We start from the raw sequence: 19785 nt of genomic DNA on the forward strand, positions 1-19785 counted from the left end.
AGGAGGCAGAGGCAGGGGATTTCTGTGAGTTCCTAGGTCAGCCTGGTCTACATAGTGAGTTCTAGGACAGTCAGGGCTGCTTGTCTCAAGAAGAAGAAGGAGGAGGACGAAGGGGATGAGGGTGAGGAAGAGGAGGAGAAAGAAAGAAAGAAACTAATTGGTGGAAGAGGAAAGTCCCACGCTAAACAAGCAAGCATACAGCGTATTGATGATGATGATAAGTGCAAAGGAGAAAAATAAACAGGGAAGGAGACTTAAGAGAGGAATAAGGTTATACGACTGAATAATCAAAGCGTCCTGACTGATGACATCTGAATAAAAACCGAATCTTAGTGGTAGAGTAAAGCATATGCTACTAGGTTCTTTATTTATTTATTTATTTATTTATTTATTTATTTATTTATTTATTTATTTATTTATTTATAGAAAAAAGGTTTATTTAGGTCACAGTTACAGAGACTTTAGTCCAAGTTCAGATGGTCACATCCGCTTGGCTCCTGATGAGGACCTTGTGTTGCTCTGTGCATGGCTGAGAAACACAAGAGCAAGCAAGGGTCCTGGGAAGACTGCAAGCTGCTAAGCTGCCAGATGGCTAAGCGATTCCTCCTGAAGAGCATCAAGCTATGCGCCTGTGGAGGCATCCAAGCATCCCTCATGATCGGAATGCTTCCCATTGGTCTCCGCCTCCTAGCACCACTGCCCTGAGCGTCAAGCCTCAGTCTGAGTTTTGCCTGGAACAATTTATACTTTGCATGGTGAAACAGGATGTGGGCCTCTGTAAACAAGAACATCCCTGGAACAGAAATGATGGTATATAAAATATAGGTGCTGTGTCCGAGGAAGAGTGAAAATGACCAAGAATAAGCCAGGAAAAGGAGAAGGAAATGAGATCAGAGTGGCAAGATCATGTGGTATCATCTCGGAGAACACTGAAAAGTCATTAGACTTCCTTTTAGTACAAGGGAAGGCTTTTACATTATTTTAAACAAACAAGTCACTAAAGGGAGATCCTTAGCCCAGATTGGGTTTTGTTTTATTGCTGGAGGTCAAACCCAGGACATCATGTATACTGAATAACAGTTCTGCCACCAATCCTCAGCCCTCTCTTTCTCCCTTTCTTGTTAAAAAAAAAAACAAAAACAAAAAACGAAAAAAAAGGACATTTTAATGTCTTTATTTTGTGTGTGCATGTAGAAAGAGAAGGTGCACCTGCCGTGGTGGATGTGTGGAGGTCAGAGGACAACTTTCAGGAATTTGTTCTGTCCTCCCGCCATGTGGGTCCCCAGGATCAAACTCTGCTCTTGTTGGCAGGCTTAGCAACAGGTGCCCTTTCTTGGTAAGCCATCTAAACACAACCTGCACACTGTCCCTATCCAGCCTTCTTTTCTTGAAACAGGATGTCACTAAGTTATCCAGGCTAGACTTGCACTCACTCTGGCACCTAGGCAGGCCTTGAACCGGTGATCCTGCCACAGCCTCCTGTGTAACTGTAATTGCAGGACCACATGTCAGGCCTGGCTCTAAGCTGCTTTTTTAAAAGGAAGGCTGCAGGAGAAGCAACAGGGTGGCTGAAAAGATGCTGCTGCCACTGCTATTTGCCACCCTTACGATGAGATGTCACTTGTCCTGAGGAGCCTGACACTTTCTGACTGACAGAGTTTTCCTCCAGGCCTCCACTGGGGGTTGAAGGTTTTTCCGTACACAGAAATAAAGGCCCGTGTCCACTACAAACAGGAGGCACATCACTAGGCAGAAAGCGGCGTGGTACCAAAGCAGAGAGGCGATGGGTGCAGTCGCTGGACCTGGTGGGAGAGATGCACCATTAAGACAGAAATTTGGAATAAACTGTGGGGTCCTCAGTGCAGAGTCCTCTTTGTATAGTCCTCACACCTCGTACTTAAAGTAGGGACAAGAGCACATCAGTAAGCCAGGAAGCCTCAGTGGACTTTTTATCTCTCAGCCGCCCCCCCAGATGTTGCTAAATCTGCATTTCCTGAAGGGTGGCCACAGCCACATCTGTATGAGATTACAGGAAGTGACACCTCAGCTCTTTGGAATGTCTGGAATGTCTGGGAACTTGGAGGACCTTTGCACCAATGACAAGGCTCTCTTTCACTGCTGCCTTGTCACCCACCACCTGCAAGTGAAGAGCTCTGGGCTGGGCCCACTTGCCATCACTTGGCAAGGGCTTCACAGCTCTCCTCTTTGCCTCCGATCCCAGTTCCTAGGTCTCCATGTGGGGCTACACAACTCTGGCCTTTGTCTGTCTCTTCTCCCTTTCCAACATTTTGACAGAGTCCCCATACCTTGGACAGTGATGGTCACAAGCTTCGACCAGTGTTTTGTCTTTCCTAGAAATCCTGTGCAGTTGTAATCACCACTGTGGCTGTGATTGGCTTTGGAGATGGAGAAGTTGCCACTGTAATGATGAAATTTCACCGATTTTCCATTCTGGTAGAATGTGATCTTGTTCAGGGGTTTGCTCCTCCAACTATGGCACCTCAGCATGATGGTTTCCCCTTCCCGGAATACCAGTTGTGGGGTCTGGAGCAGCAGCCAGTCTGAAAGATGGAAGGGAAATTTACTAAGAGTAGGATACCAAGAGGCTGGAGATATGGCTCAGTACAATGCATACATCAGAGCCTGGGCTCAATCCCTAACACCCAGTCGGAAAGTGTACAATCACAACACCTCAGAGGTGGAGCCAGAAATTCAAGGCCGTCCTCAGCTATACAGCAAGCCTGGACTACATGAAACCCTGTCTCAAAAATCAAAAACAAACAAAATCCCAAGGCCCTTGCGTCAGCCTCTCACACAGGCCCACATGACTCACACAGGGAAAACATGGCATTACATCTATGAGATACTAAAATAATTTTAAAACAGTTTCATGGATTAAAAAACACATGCTCATGTAGGAAATGCATTAATCTCAATAACTATAGGAGTTATAGAATAGAGCCTGAATCCTTCAGTGTATTATAAGTATAGTGTTTATGGTTTAGGAATACTAATTTAAGGATGTGACTTTTGAACAAATCTTAGGAAGCAAGGTAAGTAGCCATAACTGTGTTAGCAGTGAGTAGAGCCTGAATAATGCAAGCCCTTCTGTCATGGTTTACTCAGGCTGCTTTGACAAAGAACCATAAACTAAGCACCCACAAGCCAGATGTGGGAGTACATGTCTGTATTCCCAGAACCTGGGCAGTAGAGCAGAAGGATCAGGAGTTCACAGTCATCATCACCTAAATAGTGAGCTGGAGTCTAGCCTGGGCTATATGATACTCTATCTTAATAAACAAATGTTCAAAACATAACCTCCATGGTTTATAAACAATACACATTTACTTCTCAAATTTTTGAAGACTTTTGAAATCCAAAGCAAGAGGCTAGAAATGTTTGCATCTGATGAGTCCACTTCCTAGTTCATAGAATTGAAGCTCATTGTCACACTCTTACAGGATTCTTGTAGATCTCCCTAATAAGGACTTCACTTTCATGACCTAGTTACCTCCCCAAAGGACCACCTCCTAATACTCTCCCCTTGGTGGTTAAGACCGCAACATCTCAGTCTTTGAACATGAACATTTGAGAGCACAACACACCCTGAATAGAATCTTCCACCCACATTAAAAAAAAAGAAAGAAAGAAAGTATATGACCTTTGGGGGCAATGTAGGAGTTTGTGACATTGAAGCTCAGGCTGGCCAGGACTCATTATGTAGCGAAGGCTAGCCTCAAACTTTCAGCAAGCGGCAATCCTCCTGCCTCAGTTGGTATTACATACAGGTGAGAGCTATCATGCCCCATCAGGTAAGACTGCTTGTTTGTTGTTTGGTTTTATTTGTTTTTAAGATGTGTCAGGTCTCACTATAGTAGCCCTGGCTGTCCTGGAACTCACTATGAAGACCAGGCTAGCCTCACAGAAATTCTTCTGCCTCTGCCTCCTAAGTGCTGGGATTAAAGGTGTGTGTCACCACACCAGGCTTTTGGATAAGATCTTTTGAATTCAGTGTTCTCTTGTGAATTAGAACAAAAAGGGCAGAACATTTTAAAACTTAAAATCACTTTTCTACCATCATTAAGAACATCCTCACAACCATCCCCAGCCTTTATTGATGGTGGGAGTCACACACACACACACACATACACACACACACACACACACACACACACACACACACACACACACGGTGTGTGTGCATGCTCCATCTTACACACATGGAGGCCAGAGTTGGTTCTCTCCTTCCGCCTTGGCTTCCAGAGATTGAACTCAGGTTTGCATGCTTGTATGGAAAGTGATTTTACCGAGAGAGCCATCTTGCCAGCTCTACATTTTTCTGTTTGTTTGTTTTTTGGGGGTACATTTTTGTTTTTGGTTTCCTTGTTTGTTTGGTTGGTTTGGTTTCTCAAGACAGGGTCTCTCTGTGTAGACCACCCTGTCCTGGAACTCACACAGTTCTGAATGTCCTCTGCCTCTCAAGTGCTGGGATTAAAGGCATGTGCCACCACCTCCGCCCTGCTTGTTTTCATTTTTTTGAGAGAATCTTATGTAGCCCAGTTGGACTTCCAATTTATTGTGTAGCTTTGGCATTGGGACCTTAAAGAATCATTTTATTTTATCTTGAGACAGTCTCACTCTGTAGCCCTGGTTGATCTGGAATTTACAGAGAGATACCTGCCTATGCCCCTACAGTGCTGTGATAAATAAATGCATGTGCAATCATACTCTGCCTAAAAGTACTGTTTTTAAAAGTCACCTTCTTGGTGTTAAACAGGAGAATCTAAAACACTAGATACTGACATGTACCATCTTCAGGGCAGGAACAAGGTAGATCTGAAGCAAACTATAAACATACTCCTATTTTCAGATATTGGAGTGGGACAGAAATAGTGCTCAAGGGCATTTTCATTATAGATTCTATTAAACTGAACATTGTCACATATTTACACAAACCTAAATCAGATCATGTGACTCCTTAAATTAAAACCGTCTCCTGATGACACAAAGGAATACTATTCAGCCCTAAGAATAAATCCTATCTAATTGGAAATCATGTTAAGAGAGCTAAGCCAGGCATAGAAAGACAAGTATGCATCCGGCGGTGGTGGCACACACCTTTCATCCCAGCACTCGGGAGGCAGAGCCAGGCGGATCTATGAGAGTTTAAGGCCAGCCTGGTCTACAGAGAGAAATCCAAGACAGGCCCCAAAACTATACAGAGAAACGCCATCTCGAAAAACCAACCCCCCCCCAAAAAAAGAAAGAAAGACGAGTATGGGAAGAAAAGAGGGGAGGGTGAAATGGGGAAAGGTTGATCAACAGGTAGTGATTTATAGTCAGACAGGAGAAAGGCATTTTGAGGAGCTATTGTATAGTAAGATGTTTATAGACAACGATATTGTATATTCCAAAGGGGGGGGGGGAACAGAAATAAGGATTCTCAATTTTATACTATAAATAAATGGTAAATATTTGAGGTGATAAATATACCTAATCCAATCTAAGAACTAAACAATTATATACACATAACAAAATGTCACACGCTGTCCTCCACAAATATATTAGTTTCAAGTTTTTAAAACTACTTCACAGGCTTCCATCTCATTTAGGGGCAAAAGTCATCACACAGCCTATCCTCTTCTACCTGTTGGACACAGTTCCCCTCCGCCTTCCCTGGGAGGTTCCACCTCCTGTGTCCTGGCACTGACAAGCCTGCCCCTGTGTCCTGGCACTGACAAGCCTGCCCCTGTGTCCTGGCACTGACAAGCCTACCCCTGTCTCTGCAGGTCCACTTGCCTGTAGTCTTGGTGCTTTCCCACACAGCATCACAGAAGTGATGTTTATGAAGCAAGAACTTCCTTCTGTTTTTCTCACAGCAGCCTTTCTGTGGCCTTGAACCTCTTGCTCAGTTAGGTCTGAGACAGATAAAGCTGTCCCTTTCACACCGTACTAAACAGAGTGGGTGAAAAGGGAAATGAGTGGACAAATGTCTTTCAAAAAAGCTCTCCGTGATGCTTCCCAGAAATCAGGCCACCCTCTTTCTCGTAAACTTCTGTCCTGTAAGCAGATTCCCTGGGTCTGGTATCCCGGCTCCTCCCTGGGCCTGTGTCTACTGACCAGAAATCACTCCCAGATGTACAGGGTCGCTGAGGCTGGTCTGGCCCGTTTGACACTGGTATTCTCCACTGTTATTGGCTGTGGCTTTAAACGTGTAGCTGGGATGGGCCTGGCTGCTGATGGATCTCCCATTGTGGAGCCACAGGGTCGAATCGTTCCCAAGGTTGGGGGTCCCTTCGCATTTCAGTGTCACACTGTCTTCGCGGAGCACCTGGATCCATGGGGGCTCAAGTTTCACCACAGCCTTCGGGAGATCTGCTGAGAATAAGAGATCAAAAAGGAATGTGAACAAGTAAGCTGTGAGAGACTGTGGTTTCTAAAGGGGAGCCCAGGGGCCAGGGAGTCCCTGTCATTGACCCAGAAAAATACTGGGATGATGACTCACAGCTATAATCTAGCAATGGGAAGGACGAAGCATTTAAGATCTGACTGTGATATATAATTAATTCAAGACCCCTTGTGGGCAACTGAGCATGTCTGTTTCAAAATAAATTTTAAAAGGGTTAGGGTTATAACTCAATGGCAGAAGCTTTCGCAGCACACCCCAGGTCCTGGGTTCAATCTCTAGACCATTACAAAAAAAAAAAATGTGTGCTTGCACCAGTCTCTTTTCCTTGGGTTCTTGGAGAACCCAGCTGGAGGCTTCCCAACGATCATTCTCCAGGCCCTGCTGTGAGAGAACTACCCAATATGAACCCAAGCCTGATCCTTGGTAGAACAGACATTTCCCTACAAAGTAAACACAGCACTTTGTTGTAAGGAAGTAACACTGTGAAAACAAGGGAAACACGAACTTACCAGTCTGCCTGTCTGCAAAAGCTGTAAATAAGAAGAGAAGGGGTCAGTGGAGCAGCAGCAGACAAAAGCAAATTGTACCTAAGGAACATCAGGATGGGCTTAGAGCCTCCTCCCCGCCTCAGGAGTCTGGTTCTAGTTTCTCTCTCACATATCCTCCCCACCTCACCCTGCCAAGGGGTTGGCTTGGCTGCCAAGCAAGTATGAATGTTTGGTGCAAGACAGACTTTCAGGACCTGTAAAGGTACCTCTGAATTCCTAGCTTAAAAAAGCTTTAGCGTAGTCAAAAGTTAGAAACCTCTCCTTGTTGTTGTTGAGACAGGGTATCACCATGTAGCTCTGGCTGGCCTGGAACTCACTGTGTCGACCAGACTAACCACTTGCCTCTGTCTCCTAAGTGCTAAGATTAAGGCATGGATCACCACACCTAGTTCTAGAAACCCCTTTTTTCCACAGGGTCCCGTGAAGCCAGGTTGGCCTGGAATTAGAACTCACTATAGCTGAGGCTAACCTCGAACTCCTGGTTCCCCTATCATGAAAGTGCTGGCGTTAGAAGCAGATACCACCAGACCTGGATCTCTTGCCTTTCTATCTCCCCCCTCCCACCCCCGCCTTCCCGAGCTTCTAAACCAGGCCTGCTCCTTACTATCCTGGTCTCTGGAGTCCAGACGCTAAGAGAGGCGGAAATCACTGTGACCCTTACTCACCAAACAGCAGCAAAATTGTCAGTGGTTGAAGCAGCCATTGGCTTCCAGAATGTACATTCTGAAACATTTGTGTCTCCAAAGTCTTTCAGGAACTGGGTCAGAGTCTGATGGGGTATAGGAGATGAACTATGAAAATAGGAAGGAAGTGGACTCATCTGCTTGCATAATCAGGTGGGTCAGCAGACTCTGTTTCTGCTAACTTAACAATTACTGGTCAAACAAGATATGGAATCTGCTTAACAGATAGAACTTTCTACGTGTAGTCCCTTGTTGTACCCTTGGGGAAAACCCCGAGTTACTGTTTGCTGGTGAGGACACTGGGGGGAACACTAGAAAGCAGAGAAGGGAGTCTCCAGTTAGTGTCGGGGCCTCAATGTTGTATTGCTTTCACAAGTTCCAGTGCTGCCGCACAGACCAATACAGAAAGCTCTAAGGGAGCCTTGGCAAAGGAATTTTGACCCAGATGAGATAAAGAGAACTTCTAAACAGGTTATTGAAAGAATCATTGGGGAAAAAAAAATAATATCTGAAGAAAACAGTCCAAGAATGTCTCTATCCTACATGCAAGAGTCTGACCTTGCCCTCCACACACATAAGAAAGTTGTTGAGAGTTTTTGCTTTGTTTTGATTTTTTTTGAAACACTGTCTCTCTAGTTACCCATGACTGACCTGAAACTCACTATATAGACCGGGCTGACCTTGAACTTAGAGATCAGCCTGCTTGTGCCACATGAGTGCTGGGATTAAAGGCGTGTGATACCATGCCCAGAGCAAAAACAAAGTTTTTAAGTATAAGAAATAAATTTGTTAATAAAGAAATTGTAATAGCAGAAATTCTACTCAAAAGAGGAAATTGGGAGCCGGCAAGGTGACTCAGTAGGTAAAGGCACTTACTGCCATGCCTGTTAACCAGGGTTCCACCTCTGGAACCTACATGGTGTTTGGAGAGAAATGATTTCCTTTGTGCGTTGAACATACGCGCGCGCACACACACACACACACACACACACACACACACACACACACAGTTAAACAAATGTTTAAAAACACATACTTTTTTGGTCTGTACTCACCAGCTACACACTTCTGACACCAAATATGTGGGGGGTAGTGTCCATACCAGACAATTCTCCAACACCGTCTGGAATTCCTACCATTTCAACTCAGTTCTGACATTATCTACCTGGAATAAACATGACTGTTTCACAGAACAGACATAACAAAAGTCGGAAAAACTCGAGCAGGCTTGTATAGTTATCACGGAAGTTAACAGAGTCCTTCTGTGGGTGATGGCTGGCTGTTCAGTCATCTTTCCTGGAACTGTGACTTCTTCTGTCACGTCTCAGGCTAGGCTCTCCTGCAGAACTGTTAACGCTTTACATGCTTTGTCACAGGGTTTCAGTGCTTCACACATTTTTGGTGTTCCAATGTGGGTGTTTCTCATAGGGCCTGAGAAAACTGGAAAAGAAAAAAGAAAGGAAGGAAGGAAGGAAGGAAGGAAGGAAGGAAGGAAGGAAGGAAGGAAAGAAGGAAGGAAGGAAGGGGAAAAAGGATATGGCTCCTTTAAGAGGCTCTGCTGTAATGGTAGAAACAGCAAGCTAAGTAAAAACCACACACCGCAGTGCCGTGCGGAGCACCAACTCCCTAGAGCTGGTGTGGTTCAATGCTGCTCTCAGCTGAACACAGCTCTCCGCCAGGCTCCTAGGTCATAAAGCTCAGCTGCCCTGAGTGGGGTGGAGTCAGCCAGCACAAAGCCACTTAGCAGTTTAAGGTTTGGCTCAGGAGGCTAGAGACATGCAGTAAAGACAGATCCAGGCTGGTTACAGTGTGTTTAAAAATGTGAGTAGGAGCCCGGCGGTGGTGGCACACGCCTGTAATCCCAGCACTCGGGAGGCAGAGGCAGGTGGATCTCTGTGAGCTCGAGGCCAGCCTGGTCTATAGAGCTAGTCCAGGACAGGCTCCAAAGCTACAGAGAAACCCTGTCTCGAATCCCCCTCCCCCCCCCAAAAAAATGTGAGTAGGCTTAAGAAAGAAAATGGGTATAGACAGTCATAGAAAAAAGTAGACAGTTTATAAATAATAAAGTAAAGTCATAGTTGAAAGTTTTCTCCTGTCTCGCCTGGCCCCATGGTCCCGTAGCCACTTATAAAATAATTACTCAGAGGCTTAATATTATTTACAAACTGTATGACCTATGGCAGGCCTCTTGCTAGCCAGCTCTTTATATCTTAAATTAACACATTTCTACTAATCTGTTTTGCCACATGTTCCATGGCTTTACTGGTCTGCTGGCATGTTGCTCCTTGGGCAGCAGGCTGGCATCCCCCCAGACTCTGCCTTTCTCTTCACAGTCTCTCTCCTTGGATTTCCCACCTGTCTGCCTCTAAGCTGCCTTGCCATGGGCCAAAGCAGCTTATTTATTTATTTATTTATTTATTTATTTATTTATTTACCCATTCATTCATTCATTCATTTATTTATATTTTGGGGTTTTTTTGAGACAGGGTTTCTCAATGTAGTTTTGGTGCCTGTACTGGATCTCACTCTGTAGCCCAGGCTGGTCTTGAACTCACAGAGATCCACTTGGGTCTGCCTCCCGAGTGCTGGGATTAAAGGTGTGCACCACCACCACCGCCTGGCACAGCTTATTACTTAACCAATGGGAACAACATATATTCACAGTGTACAGAAAGACATCCCCCCAGCATAAAGTCTTAAAAGAAGGATTAAAGTAATATAAAAGAAAAAAAGCCATGTAAAGATGTAAATGTATAGGGAGCCTGGTTTCTGCATGGTGTTATGTAAACTGAATTTTTTGAATGCTAATGAGAGACCAATGCTGCTGAGAGACATGGGATTGTAACAGGGACTGATGGATTAAACCAACCTAGATACTTTAGGGACGCCTTAACTTTAAAATGGAAGTCAGAAAATGTATTGCATTGGAGAAGGAGTTATGCTTTTGTTTCCACAGGAAACGGAAGGCTGTGGAATCCTTCAAGGTTAATAGAGATCTGTAGCTGTAAGTTTCTCTGGTTCCACCTGGCCCCGAGGTCCCACAGCCACTTATAAAATAATCATTCAGAGGCTTATTATTAATTGCAAATTATATGACCTATGGCTCAGGCTTCTTACTAGCTAGCTCTTACAACTTAACTCAACCCATGACTCTTAATCTATGTGTCACCATGTATTCCTTGACTTTACCTGTGTTCTCTTTCATGTTGCTCCTTGGACAGCTGTTTGGTGTCTCCCCTTACTCTCCTTTCTCATCACTATCTCACTTGGATTTTCTCACCTGGCTCCATCCTGCCCTGCCATAGGCCAATGCAGTTTTATTTATTAACCAGTGGGAGTAACACATATTCATAGCATACAGAAAGACATCCCACAGCAGAGATCAGGTTTGATCAAGGGAGACCTCCTGAAAATCTTGGCTACAGACATAAAGAAATAAACCTAGAAAAACTACAAGACATGTATATTATACTTGCTCAAACATAAAACAAAAAAAAATCACCTTTGTCTAGCTTATATACAATGCACAGTACATACTTGTATTAATGCAGGTATGTATGTTACCTTTGAAAGTTTATGTGTTTTCGGAGCAAGGGGACCAGACAATGAAAACGGGTGGCTGAGGTGATCCAGCCTCTCAGATGCCTCTGTTTCCTCAGAGTTCTGTAACCAGGGCAGCTTCAAGGCTGCTGGCTGAGATGGTCCAGCCTCACAGGTTATTCTAGCCAGGACTGCAGATAAGCCTTGTGCTTTCCCGTTGCACAGAGACTGGACAGCTGTAGACAAATTGCTAAATGTTCTTATTAAATAAAATACTCGGAGCCAGACATTGGGGTTAAAGCCTGAGAGAGATCAGAGGAATAGAAAAAGCCACAAGCTAACCTCGCCTCACAGATACCTCAGTCTTCAAAGAGACCTACTTCCTGTCTTCCCATGCCTACATGCCTTTCTGTTCTGCTCTCTCATTTGCTCTCTCAGCCCAGCTACATCGCTTCCTCTTCTTGCCCAGCTCTGTCACTTCCTGTCTGTCTGTACAGACCTCCAGACCTCTGTGGTTAGTGCTGGGATTAAAGGCATGTGTCACCACACTTGGCTCTGTTCCCAGTGTGGCTTTGAACTCACAGAGATCCAGACAGAGTCCTGCCTCCCGAATGATAGGATTAAGGGTGTGTGCTACCATTGCCTGACTTCTATGTTTAATATAGTGGCTGGCTTTTTCCTCTGATCCTCACAGTGGGGGACACAGTATATTGGGGACACTATACATCACCACAGACAACAAATGTTATGACTAGTTTTCCCAGGACTTGACCATTATCTCAATTTTCTCAGGTGTCCTAAAGATGTCATCATCCACAGACAACAAGAAACAGACTAGAGAATACAATGCCCACATTCCCAAGAATTGGGGTGGGTGGTTGATCCTTTGTTGGGTTATACATGTTTGTCATCATTTAGGGGGATTATGGGAATATAGGATAAAAAGACAACTATTAACATCAAATACTTTACATTGATATGGATTTTGGTATATTAATACAAATTTAAAGTTATTTTTGTTATACTACATTCATGTTTCTACTCTTCTTTGGGGTATTGTGCTTATGCAGATCATTTAAAAATGTAATGTATAGGGCTGGAGAGATGGCTCAGCGGTTAAGAGCACTGGCTGCTCTTCCAAAGGTCCTGAGTTCAATTCCCAGCAACCACATGGTGGCTCACAACCATCTATAATGAGATCTGGTGCCCTCTTCTGGCCTGCAGGCAGAACACTGTATATGTAATAAATAAATAACTCTTAAAAAAAAATGTAATGTATAACTTAAAAATGCGGGGCTGGTGAGGTGGCTCAGAGGTAAGAGCAGTGGCTATTCTTCCAGAAGTTCTGAGTTCAATTCCCAGCAACCACATGGTGGCTCACAACCATAGATAATGAGATATGGTGTCCTTTTCTGGCCTGCAGGCAACATGCAGGAGGAATATTGTATACATAGTAAATAAATAAATCTTTAAAAATGCAGGTTGGTAGTTATCTATAATAATAAAACTTGAAGTCATATTAGGTATGTTTTCAAGATCATACAGAGACATATTTTAGATAGATAGGTGATCTTCAAACACCTCAGAGATCTAAAGAATATGGCACTGAAGATGTTTAATAACCTAAGGCTTTTCACGACAGTGAGACTTGTCTACTCCAGGCAGCACCAATATACTTTATAAAAGGATGATGGACATCAAAGAACCTCCATATGGAGTTTGCTTTCAGTGTGGCAAACTTAGCCATTTGGGCAAGAAACAGACCTTGCTTTGACTACTGATGGTATGCTGTGCAAACTGGACAAGAAGGACACAGAGGAAAAAGACTGCTGAATTTTGCCAAGATAAGGCGGGACAGTCCTTCAAAATTGCTGCTTCATAGAAAAGTCTGCTAGATCTTCTATGTCTGTAGGCTGAAGAAGGACGTCCCATCAATGCAGAGGAATCTTGAGTGACTATCCAGGTAGGCAGATGTTTGTAGTTTTGGAAGTGGATTGCACTGCACTTCCTGTTTACTCAGGTGATATTATAGTCTTCTGGGGTCTTTGATAAAGTGGAAGACTAGATAGTTATAGTTTTCCTTAGTTATTATAGAGGGTAAATTAGGTACAGAACTTTGAACTCACCAAGATAGGATAGATAATGGAGTATTTTCTTTGATTTTGCCAAATACAAATGTGTGTTACATTTGTTTATGCTGCATTTGTTTAATTATGTAAAGATGTACTGCTGCTTCACCTTGTCTGCCCAAGGCTCCTGATTTGGTTTAATAAAAAGCTGAAGAGCCAATGGCTAGTCAGGAGAGGGATAGGTGGGAATGGCAGGCAGAGAGAATGGGAAGAGGAGTCTGGGCTCAAGAGGGAAGAGAAGGAACAAAAGGAACCAGGGAGAAAGAGAGGGACACACCTGGCACCAGAAAGGCAGATAGCTGCCGGACAAACAGACTAGTGACAGCAGAAAGGTAAGATAGAAAAAAATGTAAACAGGTGTAGTGGCACACGCCTTTAATCCCAGCCTTCGAGAGGCAAAGACAAGCAGATCTCTGTGAGTTCGAGGCCAGCCTGGACTACAAAGTGAGTTCCAGGGAAAGGCGCAAAGCTACACAGAGAAACCCTGTTTCGAAAAAAGAAAAAAAAAAAAAAAAGGATAAACCTCTGAGGCAAAATGTAGATAAAGAGAAACAGATTAAAACAAGAGCTAAGCTAAGGCCGAGCATTAAAAACTAATAAAAAAGTCTATATCATGATTTGGGAGCTGGTTGGGGGCCCAAGAGAAAGCTTGCTACACCTTTTAATTACCAAAGCCAAATATATCGTCTTGCAACCAACAATTTTCATTTTAGACTGAATTTTAAGTATTTTCAGGGTGAAAAAACGGTGGCGAGTGGCGGGACCTTCCATTGTATGAGATGCTCCCTGGTGGTCAAGTGATTAGGATTGGCTAGGGTTCGATTCCGGTCAGGGAAGCCTTTCTTCTTCCACTCTGTACATTGGCCTCCTCTCCACCGCCCTGTGTCCTGTCTCCTGACCCGGGCTTGGCTCCATCACCACACCACTCACACCTCCCTTTAGCTCAACACCATCTGGGCTCCACGCTGCCGCTCTGCATCCCGACCCCACCCATCACAACACAGCCCGCTCCCTGTCTGCACAGCCCATCCATTGCCTCGCTTCCCACTGCCGCCCACCGTCTCTCACACAAGACGCCAACTCTGCGCCTGGACAGCTCAGCCTGGCTGCTTCCCGTCCTGCCCAGCTTACACACCGCCACCATCACGCGGGCACACACACCCACCACGCAGCCCTGGAGCACACGCTTCCGAGCCGCTCATGGACCCCACAGAGTCTCCACCTCACTCTCCCGCCTGTTCTGAGGTCCAGAAGAAGCCCCAGCTGCCCCACCTGCCTCACCTGCCTCCTCACAGGCTCCCTGTGAGCTTTACCGTGCTCTTCACAACTCAAAGTCCGCTTCAAACAGTGGAGCCAAAAACTACCAAGATTGAGTTGTCTCTGTTTGTGCTTCTCTGGCCCGTACCCGAAATTTCTCCCTCTCCTTCTCTTTCTCCTTCTCCTTCTCCTTCTCCGTCTCCCTCTCTCCCTCCCTCCCTCCCTCCTTCCTTCCCTCCCTCCTACCCTCTGTCCCACCATCACCCCTCCGTCCCTGCGTGTCTCTCTCTCTCTCTCTCTCTCTCTCTCTCTCTCTCTCTCTCTCTCTCTCTCTCTCTCTCTCTCTCTCTCTCAGAGAGAGACAGACAGAGAAACAGAGAGACAGAGAGATTTTAGCAGGGAGGGAGTAGTGTCCTGTAGGGCCAAAGACCCTGTGGTTGACCAAGGGTGTGGGTGGGCTCTGGGCCGAGTGAGACGCGGGAGCAGTGGGGTTCTCCACCTCCACATGGTGGAAGAGGGTGCGAGGAAACACCTCCTGCCGAGTCACGGGAGCTGGGATGCACTCAGGGGTCTGGAGGAGTTGCTGTGGGCAATGCGCTAGGGGAAATAAGGCATCCTGGTCTCTACCGGAGTTGTCCCTCCTCAGCAAAGGAGGCAAAAGGAGGTCCAGAATCAGGGACGGGATTCGGACCCCCATCAAGAGAGGTCCGCGAGTTAAGTCTCCATCGTGAGAGAGGCAGGCTGTGTGGGGCCGGTACTGTGGGGTGGGAGGCTGGAGGTGTGGGGTGTGGGTGATGTCGGGGGCGTGGTCTAAGAACCACGGAGTCGCTGGCTGCTGGCGCCAGTGTGCAGAGGAGATGTGCTAGGTATGGCAGGTGCTTTGAAGTGTCCAGGAAGTGAGTGAGGGATGCAGTGTCTTTGCAGTTGGGTCTGGCTGGCTGAGTTGAGGAGAAGCGACCAGGTTAGTGGGTAGGCGCTGGCTCACTGGAGCGCAGCTGGCACTGGCGCTGGCCAAGAAGAGTCCTTGTGTGGTGTGCAGAGTGCGCGCGCGACTGGGGACTAGGAAGGACTGGCGGCCGGCCGGGACACTGGACGTGTGGCTGAGGACCAAAAGGGACTGGACTCTGCATGGGCCGGGAATCAAACCCGGGCCTCCCGCGTGGCAGGCGAGAATTCTACCACTGAACCACCCCATGCCATGGCCAACACTCTTCCCCGACTGCTCCCACAGCCTCTGCTCCCCGACAGTCCCTCCATCAGCTGGATCCTGGGCCCTGGCTGGATGGACCGGCCAGGGGAGCGCCACGGCCACGGCCACGAGAGTTCCCGGTCCAGACTGAGGCTCTGGGGCTCAAGCGCGCCTCTCCCGGACGGACGCCTAGGCCCCACGTCACCCCTGCCCCTGCTGGCCGACGGAGCGGGCGCGTGGCTGTGCGAGCACCAAGCGTCTGCCAGGCGTTGGCAGGGAAAGGCCACCTCCGCACACGAGAATCCCCGACGACCACAGACCACCAAGATGGGTGCGGTGGGCGTCTCCCGCGGCAGCAGGAGGGAATGGAATGGGCCCGAAAGGGCTGGCGGGCGCGAGGGCTGGGCGAAGAGTTCCGGGGGTCGGGTGGGGGTGGACCAAGTCCTGTGTTGGCCAAAGAATGGCAGCGGGCAGGCTGGCTGGCTGGCTGGCTGGCTGGGCGGCCGGGGCGCTCAGGATCGGCCGTCTCACTTTCTCCTGCACGCTCCCCATGCGCTCTCCTCCAGGAGTTGGTGGCAGCTGAGAGGAGGGCGCTCCTCTTGGCACAGGTGTGGGCGCGAAGGTTTCGGGTTCGAGGGGAGCGGCGGCGCTGGAGGGCTTGTGCAAGGAGGCGCGAGCTGCGATCTCTCTCTCTCTCTCTCTCTCTCTCGGTGACAGGCATAGTGGGAGATGCCAGTAGATCCTGGGGGAGCCCAGACAGAGCCTGTTCCCCACCGGACTCCAGCCCTCCCCTGTCCCAGAAGCCCTCCCAGTCCCGGGCGCCTGGAGACACCAGTGTGAAGCGGCATCTGGGAAGGGTCCGTCAGGCCGCCCCCTGGCCACCCGTGTGACTCAGAGAGAAGGCCTGGGGGGACCGGCGCGGGGGAGGGAAGGCAGACACCGGACAATCCTTCGCTAACTGTCCATGGAATGCCAACCGCAGGGATGCAGGGATGTCTGGCTCTGTGCTAGCTGGCTTTGGGCAACGTGACACCTCTGGGAAGAGGGACTGTAGCGTGAGAAAACGTCTCTATAGCGTGTGCCTGCCCTGAGTGATGGATGTGGGACAGCCCAGAGGAGGTAAGTAGGCATGGTGTTGGGGTGCGGGGAAGGGAGCGGGCACCGGATGAGGGAATGGCGAGTTGTGGCGGGGGGGGGGGGGCCTTCCCACCCCTGGGCAGGCAATCCTGAGCTGTGTAGGACAGCTGGCTGAGCAAGCCGGTGGGGAGCACTCTCCCACAGACACCTGCTACAGCAGTTCCTGCCTCCGGGATCCCACCCTGGCTTCCCTCTGGGGAGGGACTTGGGAGCCTTAGGGTGAAACGAACGCTTCTCCGCCCAAGCGGCTTTGGGTCACGGTGTTTGATCGCAATAATACAAACCCTAACTCCGGAGGAACCTGGTTCCTGGAGTGGAGTCTTGCTGTGACAGACCGGATCACCTGGCCTTCCCCAGGATTGGGAAAGGCCCTTGAACTGTGGGCAGGCGGGCAAAGCAGCTGACTGCTCCAAGCTGGCTGTGCTCCTCTAGGGCAGCTTGGAAGGGAATGTCAGCTCCACTGGAGCTGAGAAGCCAGCGGTGATTAAGAAGACAGCAGCGTCCCCGCGCAGAGGTGAAACCTCCCCACCCCCCTACCCTTCCCCGGGGAGCGGGGAGTTCCTGAAGGTCAGCATGCAGAGGCTGAACCCCATGCCAGCCAGCCAATTTGAAAACGAGTAGGACTCGCCTATGTGGTGATGGCATTGAAGGTGTGGAAGGATGGATCACAGAGAGCAGCGGAGGCTTGGGGTGGGCGGTGGCTCTGGAGTCCCCAGGGAGAGGCTGAGAGGAGACATGAGCAAAGGTGCAGCCTCGGGTGAACCCACCGCGACCGACCGGAAGGGGTGGAACGTGGGGAACAGCTGAGGCCTGGCATTTCCACAAGGCATGTTCAGAGAACCCCCGAAGAGAGCCCAGCAGAGGCAGGCTGTCGCCGGCGAAGGCGGGGGTCTTGGAGAGGCGGGTACCCCGGACAACTACCAAAGGGGAGCAGCGGCCTCAGAGTGGAGCCCATCTAGGCCTGGGAGAGCAGCCTCAGGTGCTGTGAATGGCAGAGCTGAGGGAGGGTGACTGTCCTCCCCCTCTGGACCCACAAGAGAGCCAGTGAACAGGAGAGGCCAGACGCTGGGCTTGTGACAGTGTTGGACTTCGGTTTTGCTTTCCTAGGATAATGATCTGCCCGGATTCTTTCTTCTCCGTGCACAAGTGCCTTTAACTTCAAACAAAACAAAACAAGGAAAAAAAATTCAAAACAAAGCAATAACAACAACCAAACTCTCTGTGTTTTAAGAACACTGAACGTTGAATCTCTGACTTGAAAAAGACTGTGGCACCTATGAAGTTCTCGGTTGTGGCATATTTGCTGTGGATGTGTTCCATTCGATCATGATGTGGAATGTTTGCTTAATGATGCAAAGAAGGATGGCACTCTTTGATGTTGCATTTGTCTAACTCTGTGAAGCTGTGTTATTTTGACCGCCTCAAACACCTTCTTGGTCTAAGAAAGGGCTGAGCGGCCAATATTTAGGATGGAGATAGCTGAGCAGGGCTGCCAGGCAGGGGGAATAAACAGGAGCAGAAGTAAGGAGAGTATCGAGAAAAGGAGAGGGAAAGAGGACGCCAGAGGCCAGCCACACAACCATTCAGCCAGCTGCTCAATCAAAGCAAAGAAAAGCATACAGGATAGACAAAGGTAAAAAAGTTCAGAGGGGGACAAAATTAAATGGGATAATTAAAGTGAAGAAAAGATGGAAAGAAAAGAGCCAAGTTAAGCCCAGGCATTTATAAGTAAGAATACGTCTCTGTGTATTTATTTGAGTGCTGGGTGTCGGGCTCCCAAGAGTAAAATATTATGAAAACAAACAAACAAGCAAACAAACCAAAAAAAACCACGACAGTTCTTGATGTTTTACATTGTGGTGTGGAGATGAAAATGAGCTCTGAGGGATGAACAAGAAAGGAAAGGTTATGGCTCAATAAGGGACCTGGTTGTGTGCCAGGTTGACCAAGGGTCAACGATGCTGGTTGGTTCTGGTGAACTTGACAAAAACCTGGACTCCTCTGAGAAGAGCGAATGGGAATCGAGAAGAGTCTTCCCTGAGCCGGGCCTTCAGCCCAGTTTGTAGGTTATTGTTTGATTCACGACGGATGTGGGAGGGCACGTGAAGAGAGGAGGTGGGTGAGTGGTCAGTGCCAATCCCTGGGCAGATGGCCCTGTGTGGGATAAGAGAGCAGGCTGAGCAAGCCGGTAGGCGGCCCTCATGCAGGTCCTCTGCATCAATTCCTGCCTCTAGGTAGGTCTCTCCCCTCACCACACCTCCCCCAAGACCCGACTCTGACCACCTAAGCCCCATAAACCCAGCCCTCCCCACCTCCCCCACCCATCCACCCTTTCACCACTGTGGTGCTAAGCAGTTGAAAGAAGAAATCAAACCTTCTCACCCCAAGGTTGCTTTCAGTCAAACATTTGATCACAACAGTAACAACCTCAACTAAAAACATGATCCTGGTCCCTACTCAGAAGGAAAGGGGCAGGAGCCCCAGGAGATGGTTCTAGGAGCCTGCTGGCAGAGATTGGGCTGCTTGTGTTCCTGCTCAATTCCAACTCCCTCTCATTCCAACATCCCTGAGCATCAGCATCAGCATCAGGAGAAGAAGAAGGAGGAGGAGGAGGAGGAGGAGGAGGAGAAAAGAAGAAGAAAAGAAGAAGAAGAATAGAAGAAGAAGAAGAAGAAGAAGAAGAAGAAGAAGAAGAAGAAGAAGAAGAACAACAACAACAACAACAACAACAAGAAGGATTAGAAGAGGTAGGAGGAGGAGTAGGAAGAGGAAAGGGAGAAGTACAATGAGAAACATAATCGTAGTATTTGTAGTAGCAGTAGAAGACGAAGAAGGAGAATTAGTAGAAGAAGAAAAAGAAGAAGGAGGAGGAGAAGGAGAAGGAGAGGAAAAA

At 47.7% G+C, this 19785-nt stretch overlaps 1 protein-coding gene and 1 non-coding gene across 5 annotated transcripts; both read right to left on the reverse strand.

Annotated features, from left to right (window-relative positions):
- Nucleotides 1-1159: 1159 nt before the first annotated feature.
- LOC102915232 (low affinity immunoglobulin gamma Fc region receptor III) lies at nucleotides 1160-9280 on the reverse strand. Of its 4 annotated transcripts, none has more exons than XM_042258574.2 (6): nucleotides 8696-9280; nucleotides 7623-7726; nucleotides 6919-6939; nucleotides 6121-6378; nucleotides 2307-2561; nucleotides 1160-1802 (listed from the first exon to the last, which is right to left on the reverse strand). In XM_042258574.2, the coding sequence occupies exons 2-6, from the start codon at nucleotides 7687-7689 to the stop codon at nucleotides 1618-1620; spliced, it is 786 nt and encodes a 261-aa protein (XP_042114508.1). In that variant the 5' UTR covers nucleotides 7690-7726; nucleotides 8696-9280; the 3' UTR covers nucleotides 1160-1617. The 4 variants fall into 4 exon arrangements, with proteins under 4 accessions (XP_042114508.1, XP_042114509.1, XP_006994506.1 ...); XM_042258575.2 differs by having other exon boundaries at nucleotides 6121-6375; nucleotides 8696-9279; XM_006994444.4 differs by lacking the exon at nucleotides 8696-9280 and having other exon boundaries at nucleotides 6121-6375; nucleotides 7623-7744.
- Nucleotides 9281-15691: 6411 nt separating this feature from the next.
- Nucleotides 15692-15763, reverse strand: Trnag-gcc (transfer RNA glycine (anticodon GCC)). The gene has a single exon. It is a non-coding gene; the product is annotated as a tRNA-Gly (tRNA).
- Between the last annotated feature and the right edge of the window lie 4022 nt (nucleotides 15764-19785).

The sequence above is a fragment of the Peromyscus maniculatus genome, chromosome 11 (genome assembly GCF_049852395.1).
Source record: "Peromyscus maniculatus bairdii isolate BWxNUB_F1_BW_parent chromosome 11, HU_Pman_BW_mat_3.1, whole genome shotgun sequence".
NCBI classification, from domain to species: domain Eukaryota; kingdom Metazoa; phylum Chordata; class Mammalia; order Rodentia; family Cricetidae; genus Peromyscus; species Peromyscus maniculatus.